Raw genomic sequence first — 11,162 nt, forward strand, 5'->3', positions numbered from 1 at the left:
ATGGATTTTTTCCAACAGTCAAATACAATTACAATTTGGCAATCCACGTCCCTACTATTTCGCCCATGTCCACGTGGGTGTATTCGGAGGAAAAGGCTCGAATCGGAATAATGAAACTTGTTGCTGATATTGAGTTCATCTGGCAATAGCAGACAAACAACACTATCTCGTAGGTGAAAGAATATCCGCAACCAAAGTATGTTAGGATAAGTCGAAACACTCTACGTTTAGATACAATACAATATTTCATTGATTCAAAATGACAATTAATTATAGAGTTACAAAAATATGGGGTGTTATATCACTAACTTTGGATATATAGGAAGTGATTAATAAAAGAGCGTATATAACAACAACTACACACTATATAGACTCACTTTGGTGTATGCAAAAGAAAATTATTGCTTTTAGATTTATTGAGTTTTCTCACAATGCTAATAATATATATATAATGCTATTATGAGTGTTATCATATAATATCATTGCGAGAGTAAAATTTGTTCTTTTACTTTCGATAATGTTAGTATTGATAAAGTTGTTGTAGATTGGGAACGCACTAATATATATCACGATCTCCCCTAGTCGAAAACAAACATTTAAGGATTATTGTGTTGAAATTGGGGTGACAAATGCAAGAATATTTGTTAACGACGTAAGCCATAGATAGAACTCTGCAAGTATTTGAAGATTATTGTATCAAGTTAGGATGATGAATGCTAGAACATTTGTTAGCGACGTAGGCCATATATGGAACTCCACTTATTATTAGAGTCATGTGCAGGTTTTAAGTATTGAATAACTGACTTTTATAACAATAGACACATTAGAAATGATGATGACTCTATGTTGAATGAATACGATTGGCTTTTAGTTTTGAAAATTAAAAAAAATTGACATTTTTTTATGACTCTACAAATATTTTATCTGGCGTTTACTATCCCACTGGATGTATAGTACTTGAACGCCTTTATATAATTGAAGAACATTTCATAAGTATAAAAATGACTCTGATTTTAGTGCAATTATATATGCTATAAAATTAAAGTTTAGAAAATATTGAGAAGATTTGCCTATGTTATTTCTCTTAGCATGCGTAATGAACTCCCGATATAATTTATCGAGAACTAAATATATAATTAATCAAATTTCAAAAGCCTTAATGTTTAATACCCTAATCACCTATAGGAATTTAGAGCAAACATTATGTGAAATATATGAATTATATGCGAAATAAATGGGTTAAAATGTTAGTTGGGTACTTTCTACACCTACTTCTTCTGCTGATATTGAAGAAGATAACGTCGAAATATTAAATTTATTTAAAGGTATTAATACATATAGATATGATGCAACTACAATGGGTTCATCTAGTGCTATGTCATCTGCATCTCATCAAATATCGGACGCAAGTCCAAATGCATTGCCTGCTGAATTAATTGATTACATCAATCATAATATGCCAACAAACAAAATAATTAAAAAAAAAGTTGAAAAGGAGTTATTGAATTTTGGCGAGTTATGAACGACGATGGCCAGTTGTTTATGAAATTGCAAAAGATCTGCTGATATCTCTGATTAGCACTGCTACTTCAAAGTCTACTTTTAATGCAGGTAACAAGGTTTTGTCTGAGGTCAGGAGTCGACTGAAAGAAAATATTTTGGAAGCATTAATGTGCGTGAAGAATTGACTAGACTCTTATTTCCGACTACAAGATAAATATGCCAAAATTATATGTTGTTAGATAAGTTATATTTAATTACACAAGTTTAATCAAAATTTGTTATTTTACAATACTATTTTGAATTTTCTTAAAAAAAATTTTACACGTTACAAGTTGTTCTTGTACAATTTTTAATTTTACATAATCAAAATTTAAGTAACCGGTCCCAAGTTTGGACATCGGATTTTATATTTTATCTATTTTAAAAAGAAAAAGAAAAATAATAATAATGAGGGGTTCGGCTCGCAGCTCGTTGGCTTGTGGGTATTGCATTTTTTCCCCTTCTCCCTTTATAAATACCACAAACTGAACCCCCTTTTTTTCACACAATTGACAATTTATTGAATTCAACAACTCTCTCAATCTCTCTAGTCTCTAGATGTGCTCTTCCAAAATTATCAAGTTTATGTGGCATACGATAAATTGGGAGCTAAAAAGTGTATTAGATACTATATCTAAAACATTTTTTAGTTCCCAATTTACCGTATGTCATAGCCTTGAACCCACTGCCCACATGACATAGATTGATTGGTAAGTGATATATAACTAAACCATATTAATCATAACTTGTTTCTTTTTTGATAATATTCTTAATTTCGTTAAAAAAAAACTGTACACGTTAAAAAATATACAAGTTTATATTTTATCTATTTTTTTGTAAAAAAATACGGGCTTGTGGACTTGGGCTTAGCTCGGCCCTCAAGTAACGAGCCGAGCAGAAGCTCTACTTGTTACAAACAAGCCACAAGCTCAGCTCGTGACAAGCACAAGCACGAGCCGAGCTCGTGTGTAAAAGGGACGAGCTGAATTGTGTCATAAAAAAAATATATATTTTAAAATGGACTTTAAATGAAATGGTAACGAGGCTGTGACTATATTCACCGTACCCATCCCGCACTCGTTTCTTGTTCCCAATTTAACAATTTTTTTGTCTCCTCTAAATGTGCAACCTATTTCTAGGGTTTCTTTAAATATCATGATTGATTGCACAAGAGGTCTAACAAACATCCACCATTTATTATTATTATTTTTTTTTGATATCCAGGTATCCCAACTTACACCAGATTAAATCTTGGACCCCCAAAACCCTTGCCCCTAGAACCTTAGAGGGGGTAAATCGCGAGTTATGTCTCAACTGGATCACAGGTTCCCCTCATTGCCTGTACACTTCTGCGCACAAGAGACTCTCCTCCACAGTGATTGCTCCATACCAAATATTTTTGGCCGCAGGTCCCCACCAGGAATCGAACTCTCCACCCTGCCGCTGGAAGCAAAACAATGTTGATTGATCCCCGCTGAAAGTATTTTACCTTGTGAAGAACCTTTGTCCTATCTATTATTACTTATTGAACTTATAGAAAGAGTAGAGTTGTTTCACTTATTAAAGTATGTTTCCAAATTGTGGCATGAAGATTCTAATTTAAATACATAAATAAACTATTTATGTATCTAGTAATTTATTTTTTAGATGATGTGTGGATGACCGTGAATGCTAAGTTCCATATTGAAATGATTACTTTGATAAGAGCCATATAATCAAAACTTAGGTCACAACTTTGATATATTGTGTATACTTAGTTAAAAGTGTACCCTAGACTTCGACTTAGAGAAACAATTCAAAAAATTCGGTTCAATAATTAATTGAAAATGATTGAAGTAATATGGGAGTGGATAAACCGTGCAAAAGAGGATATACTGAAGAAGCTTTTGGATATGACCAAGGAGATTGGGATGAAGCTATTAACTTTCAAAATTTAGAGACTCATACCAAATTTATTAAATCTCCTTCCAAGTAATGAGGAGGAGAAAAACCATGAGTCAACTAGACACTTCACTCTACGTATAATGTCAAGGATCATGAATAAAATAGACAATTCATTTGTCTTTTTTAGACTCGGCAATTTTATTTCTATTACATATGGTATGTTGTTAGTGTTGGAAAATTATACTGATATTGTACATATTATATTCACAAAACATACTATTTATATTCACAAAATCGAAATGCAGTTTCGTCTTACCGAAATAGATTTGGGAAGATGAAACGACGGATTCAATCATTTCCATTCTTTATTTCAAACTTATATGAAATCAAAAGAATGTTATTAATTTTCTGAAATCAAATACGAAGGAAGAAATCAGAAAGAATCAAGGAGAGATGTGAGTGATGTGATTGGCCAAGGCAAGTGTTGGACGCTTTGTCCTTAAGATGAATTTGTCCCGCATCGATGCTAACGATTTTTCAGCAATCATCTCTCAAGATACAACGACCACATCGAGTCATATGAGCACTTCCAATGGATTAGACCAACGAACTCAAGCGGAGTTCCCCCTCTACCATAACCATGACTTTGATACAAGAGTTTTATGCAAATTATCTAAGCATGGAATGGAATGATACGAAATTATGAATTGAATTTCTTGAGTGATAAAATCCAAATACATGGGTCTATATATAGTAATTGGAAATGTTGGTCAAAAGACACAATCATACCAAGTGACACATTTCTTGAAATTCATAATTATTGGAAAATAATTTTGCCAAAGGTCATAACCGTTCATATGAAAAGACATCTTTTTATCCAACTCTTTTCTAAAATATTCCACAATATTCTATACAAATTTTCAACAATTTCAAGTATTAAGCGACTTACATTTGGCTTCGTTTCTTATTCACCAAATAACGAATTCCACTTAATAATCATTAAAATTGGTCGCAACCAATTTTCAATACAAAATTCAAACAGCTAGTACTCCAATAAACAACTAAAAAAAAAGTGAATTTAATCCGCCGAACAAAATTCATAAATATTGTTATACATACAAAATTAACTAATTGAAATGGACTTCAATCACTTAAATGTACAAAGAAGATCATGATTTGTGAACTATTAGGATGTTTGAGAGTCATTTTTATGTAAAAAAAAATGTATTTTGGAATAGTAAATCGATGGAAAATGTGTGGATGAAAAATAAGGAAAAGTTTTTGATTTACGTGTAATATTATTTTAATGAAGAATGTGTGGTTGAAAAGAAGAGAGAGAGAAATGCATTTTGAAAAAAAAAAAAAAAAAAGGTACCAAACGAGGCCTATAGATTGTTCCTTGTTTCGCAAGTTGCCAAATTTTGTTTCTTTCCATTTAAACCTTGCCTCAGTGGTCGCAGTATGTATTGAATGCAAACCCCAAGATAGAGGGCTTAATTAGCCACCATTGTGTCTTCATTAAAAGGAGTAGGTAGGAAGTCTTTATCATGATCATGCCCTCAAAACGAACTTTTAATTGACATTCCACGCAAATGGCATCAGATTAATTTCGAAAGACATAAATCATGCACGTGCACAAGCACAAGATGGATTTTCAAAGTAATCGAGAAAAATTCATAGTTATCTCTCGAAATGGTTGTAATGAAGGAAGATGATGATCTAGACACGCGGTAAAAGAGTTAGAACTTTGAAAACAACGTAAAAGAGGTGAATAAATTCGATGAATGCAAACAAAATTCCACGCTAAACATTAGATAGATAACAAATTTATAAAGAATTAGACCACAATTCTTAACAAATCCAATTGGCCTGTTTGTTGGGAAAATTTGACAAAAGTCAATCATTTTTCTTGACAAATATTGACCTCAATTTTAGTACCTATGTTCCTCTTGCAGAGCCCACATTCCACAAGGCGTTCAATAGAGACTGCTGGCCTATAGGAATTCATTTGAAGATTTATAAATTAGAAGTGGGCAAAACGGTTCATTATATTATTATGGGTTAGTTGCACTAGAGGCTATTGAACTTCCACCATAGTTGAAAGTAGTACATTGTACTTCAATTTGGTACAATCAAATAACTTTATTTTAGCTCCCATTTGATTCTTATTCTTTTGCCACAAAAATGAAAAAATATAACCGTTATCTATCACATCAAATTATCATATTTGACTTTTCATTTCTTGTGTGGGTTCTGTAACAGCTATATTTTTCATTCTCATTCTTACAAGAATAGTACCAAACGGAGTCTTAATTTACAAGCAATCAGTTCATTTCCTTTGGGATCCATCAATGAGCCTACAAGAATTAGCTTAAATGCTAATCAAAAGTGCGAATGTATCTAGGGGTGGCAAAGATGCTAGATAGTTGAGATCGAGGCAATCATTTTTGTCCTTTGCTCAGTCGGATATTTTTATCTTCTAGCCTCATCTTAATACCTGGTTAAAGTGGAGCGAGATGGGGTGGAGCAGGCGAACCATCCCATTTATTCTTTATAACTTATAACTTTTATTTTTTAATATTTTTAATTGATGAAAATCTTTTTTTTTTTTTTTTTTAATTTACAGAACGAACTCATGCTTCCTTTAGAAATAATTAAAATTCTCTTTCTTATTGTGTCATAAAAAATTTATATTTTAAAATTGACTTTAAATGAAATGGGACATAGGCCGTGACCATATTCCACCCCTACCCATCTCGCCCTCACCTCGTGTTCCTGATTAGACGGGACTCGTTAAGATTGAGTTTAATGAATTTTTTGTCACCCTTAAATGTGCAACTTAATTTCCAAGTTTCTTTAACTATCATGATTGATTGCACAAGAGGTCATCAAACATTCAACTTTTTTAAAATACGTAAAATACTTCCAACACCTACATCTAACACACAATACACAAAATGTTGGGTTGCTGTACACTGATTTAGTGAGCAGCAAACAATGAAAGATTTATGAATAATAATAGTAAGCACCTTAAATTTCTCACATAAAAAAATTTTAGATGCTGAAATTTGTCCATGATATTTTAAGGATTGATCTTTCTCAACCATGACATGATACAGGAATTACTATTGATAAAAAATCCATCTACAATTTTTTCGACCCTAGATATGGAAGAAACCCCTAAAAATTTTCCCATTTTGTCTATCGACTATCAAATAAAATCAGATTATGTAATTTTGGAATTGGTTTTTGAGTTTTAATGATTTTTTATCATGTGCGTTGTGTACACACATTTTTCAGAAGTTGCACATTTTCATGGGGTTCGACAAGGGAAATGTATTGACACATTTGTACTTCAATATTTTTAAAAACGTGCCAACGAATTCTAGCAGTCTCCTACCCTTAGACAAAACCCGAGTGAAATGAGCTGATTGCTGATAAATTAAAATTTAGTAACATGATTGTACCAAATTAAAGTTTGATAACCTACTTGCAAGTATGTTGAACGTTCAGTGACTAATGTGCAATATATGTACAAGAAACCTTTATGCTGTCACGTAATTATAAGTAGTTGCTAAAGATTAAATTATTTTTGACTTTTAAGCAGATGTAATGATGACTTGAACAACCTTGGAAAAAATGAATTTATGCCCGTGTTTTATTTTCCATTATTTGGCCATTAAAATAAAAAATATGATCGTTATCCATCACATTAAGTCACTATATTTGAATTTCTATCTCTTGTATGAGGTCCATAACAGCTATATTTTTCATTCTCATTCTTACATTGATGGGAAACAAACGGAGCCTATATATGATAAAGAAGAGTTGTAAGAAGAAGTCGATATCACTTGTATTACTTTCAAATTATATGTACATAAATAAAATAAGAGTCCTGGCTGTTAAGTAAAAATAAAAATAAAAGAAGGAAAGGGAAAGAAAATTTTCAAGCAACGATCAAGAGAAACAGAGGCCTATGTACATAAACGGGTTAGGTCTGAGATATTAATTGCTTTTCTCCTATGTATGTCTCACGTGCTGATGGTAACATTGTGGGCTCGAGGGGGAATGCCTGGGTTGGACTCTAACCTTAAGTGGGCTAGCCATTTCACAAGAGAGCCTTAGCACTTCGGAGAGGTCTACAAGGTTTTTACTACAATGCTCAAACTCGAACTCGTGTAAAAGTGAAGCAACCCAAAATGTGACCGTCGTCAGGCCTAAGGTCTTACCCGGGCAAGTCCTCCGGCCTGACCCAAATGGTGCGAGTCTCAAATCTGAACCCATTACTGAAAATTCTGCACTACAATTCTTTGTCAGAAACCTATCTGGGTTGAAGTTCAGTGGGTCTTTCCAAACCTCTGGGTCCCTAGTTATGGCCCACATATTCACCATGGCGGTGGTCCCAGCTGGCACGTGATACCCATCCACGACTGAATCCTTACTAGCCAAGCGGGCCCATGAGAGAAGTGGGCCCGGAGGGTGCAATCTCAGTACTTCCTTCACAACTGCTGCTAGATACACCATTTGCGTCATGTTCGACTCCGTCACCACACTCGACCTTCCGACAACCTTGTCCAATTCATCGTGAACCTTTGCTTGAACATTCGGGTGCAACACCATTCTGGCCAATATCCACTCAATTAAAATTGCCACAGTATCAGTTCCTCTAAATATCATTTCCTGCAACAAGGGATAAAAGAATGAAAAACTATTGTAAAACTTGTTTCATAAAGAAGAATAGATATTGTTCGACAGTCGATATTATAATAAAAAACATGAATGTTTTGCTTACCCAAAGAACGGCAAGCATGTCGGAATCTGACAATATATCGGGCTCTTGAAGAGACAGTAAGACATCCAAGAAATCACAGTGGAGCATGGCGGTTTCAGCCTTTCGCTCGTCAATAATACGGCGGAGAAATCGGTTTACTCTGGCAACCAGCTTGAAGCATCTGAACCGAATTTTCTGCACGTCAAATTCTGCAAACCAAGGAAGATGATCTGACCAATTCAGTGTACCCAACAACTCGTATCCTTCATCCACCAATACTCTCAATTCGTCCATCTCACTAGTATTATAAGAATCCATATTGTATTTTCGTCCAAATACAGAGCACATCATGTTACTAAGAGATGCCAGTTTCAATGAATCCCGAACATGAAAATCACTCTTTCGTGCTCGAAACATTGCCACCATCCGATTAGCAATTTCCAACCTCAGAGTTTCCGAAGCCTTAATCTGTTTCGGACAGAAGAGGTGGGTGGCAGCAATTCTTCTAAGTGTCCGCCAGTAAACGCCGTAGGGAGCAAACCCAATAGCCCTATTGAACATAAGACAGTAGGCAGATTCCTTCACGGGGCGATCAGCGAACGAAGAACTGTTCAAAATTTCTTTCGCTACATCGGGATTGCACGTGACGATTACTCGTGTTTCACCAAGGCTAAACGCCATTAGACGTTTGGCCTGGAATGATTGAGCCATGGCTGCAATTTTGTGATGGGCTAAACCCATCATGAGTTTCATACTCCCAATAATTGGAGCTCCCTTTGGACCCGGAATAGGCTTGCTAATTGGGATTGAACTGAATTTTCTCCATTTGTGTTTGCCCCAAGCAGGGCCTCCAGGATGTGCCCAAAAAATAAAATTTATGGCAAACCATGTTAGGACCAAGAGTAATGCAAAACATGTCAAGTTTGTGGAAAATAAGGATTTGAATTTGTAGGCTAGAGCGAAATCCCAGAGGCTTTCCACGTCTGTTTTCATAATTGGGTAATTTGAGGTTAAGAATTAACTAGGTAGACACTAGACAGTGAGAAAGGCAGTTTGCTTTTGAGATATGGAATGAGGTTGGCTGGTTTATATAGGGAAGTGAGCAAGTGAAAATTTGAAGAAACATAGGATTGATTAACAATGTTATAGTAGGACCACCTCTGACATTAAAATTATCTTTACGTAATTATGCGGTGCATGCGTGAGTATCTACGACTCTGTATATGAGTGCATCCACGTATGCACAGCTATATATATGGTGATACGGGAAGATCTCACCTTCTATTTCCGATCACGACTTGCAATTACGGGATGACTTGTAAGTATTATGCCCTAGGTCCAATCGACTTTGGACATAAATACTTTTATATATAATTAATGCAATTAAATGACAGATCTACTATCATCCCACAGCTATATATGTGGTTCAAAATGCATTTTTCTCTTTCTTCTTTTAAACCACATATTCTTTATTAAAATAATATTATACGTAAATCAAATTTTTTTCCTTATTTTTCAACCACATATTTCATATCAATTTACCATTCTAAAATTCATTTTTACATAAAAATGCCTATCAATCACCCTCTAAATTTTATTTTGAGGTCCAGTGAACTTTAATTTGGAAAGCAGAAGTTTCCAATTATGAGATATTTCTGATAGAGGCGTCGAGAAATGTTCTTGCCATTACTTGCCGCATTGAAATCGTTAATATTCAGCTTAGTGAAATTTTGAGGTGTGCCGATTAACTAGGATAGAGCACGTAACGCATGACTAAGGAATTAAATAATTGCTAATTATAAGTTTAGGTGTGAAATACTATTTGTATGGTAAATTTGAAGATTCTTTTGGGTCAAATAACGTCCGTACTCTTTGTCGTTAGGCCTTTTTAGGTACTAAAACGGCACACAAGTTTGACTCATTTGAGTCCACCAGCTTTATGATTTTCAATACTTAATTAATGAATTTGATTAGAATAAATAGTTCAAACAATGTAGAAATTTAATGGGTTTTCTCTGTGCAATCCCAGACCTAACTACTTTTTATCCCATGGTTTTACACTATCGACAGTTGCTTTTATTTATTTATTTTTTTTGTCAATAAGCAATGTATTTTCCATTCTGATATTCGAAGGTTTTATTTTGGAAAGAAGGTTTTGAATTTTTCGACACTATGGATAGTTGCTTTTATTTTATTTTTTTGTCAATAAGCAATTTATTTTCCATTCTGATATTCGAAGGTCTTATTTTGGAAAGAAGGTTTTGAATTTTGAACTTCTTTTATAACCACATATACCATATATAAAGGTATACTCAAATTATTGCCCCTCGGAGCACAGCTCAACTGGTAAATCAATCAACATTGGCTTGCTTCCAGCAGCAGGGTGAAGAGTTTGATTTCTGGTGGGAACCTGCGGCCAAAAATTTGGTATGGAGCAATCACTGTGGAGTAGGGTCTCTTGTGCGCAGAAGTGTACAATCAATGGGGGGAACTTGTGATCCAGTTAGGAGTGGGCATTTTTTTCCAGAACTGGTGGAACTGACCGGAACCGCTTAGAACCGGCCGGTTCGATCCGGATATTCTAAAAAACAATTTGATTTCGAGACAAATTTTTAAGAACCGATCGATTCCGATCCGGTTCGGAACCACGGGAACCAGACGGTTCTCATTGGATTTTTTATTTTTTATTTTTTTGTAAAATATATAACTCAATTTCCAATACTTTAATAAAAAATAATCGGGTTCTTTCTTAATTTTAGATTTCAGCACTTTCCTTCTTCTCTTTGATTCTTTCCTTATCTCTTCTTATAATTCTTTGATTAATTGATTTTCAAGCCAAATTAGAAAATTGAGTAAATTTATACCTAAATAAATTTATTTACAATATATAATTTCATTTATAAGATACAAATTTTTTATTTTGTTTTCACTTTGTAAATCTATACCTAAATAAATATTTGAATAA

The 11,162-nt window shown here is 34.1% G+C and overlaps 1 protein-coding gene across 1 annotated transcript; it reads right to left on the reverse strand.

Annotated features, from left to right (window-relative positions):
- Window positions 1–7,254: 7,254 nt before the first annotated feature.
- LOC111379786 (cytochrome P450 78A3-like) lies at window positions 7,255–9,302 on the reverse strand. Its single transcript, XM_023003226.1, has 2 exons — window positions 8,219–9,302; window positions 7,255–8,106 (listed from the first exon to the last, which is right to left on the reverse strand). Exons 1-2 carry the CDS (start codon window positions 9,188–9,190, stop codon window positions 7,447–7,449), a joined length of 1,632 nt encoding a protein of 543 aa, XP_022858994.1. The 5' UTR covers window positions 9,191–9,302; the 3' UTR covers window positions 7,255–7,446.
- Window positions 9,303–11,162: the final 1,860 nt, after the last annotated feature.

This window comes from Olea europaea, unplaced genomic scaffold, assembly GCF_002742605.1.
Source record: "Olea europaea var. sylvestris unplaced genomic scaffold, O_europaea_v1 scaffold2033, whole genome shotgun sequence".
Taxonomy (NCBI): Eukaryota; Viridiplantae; Streptophyta; class Magnoliopsida; order Lamiales; family Oleaceae; genus Olea; species Olea europaea.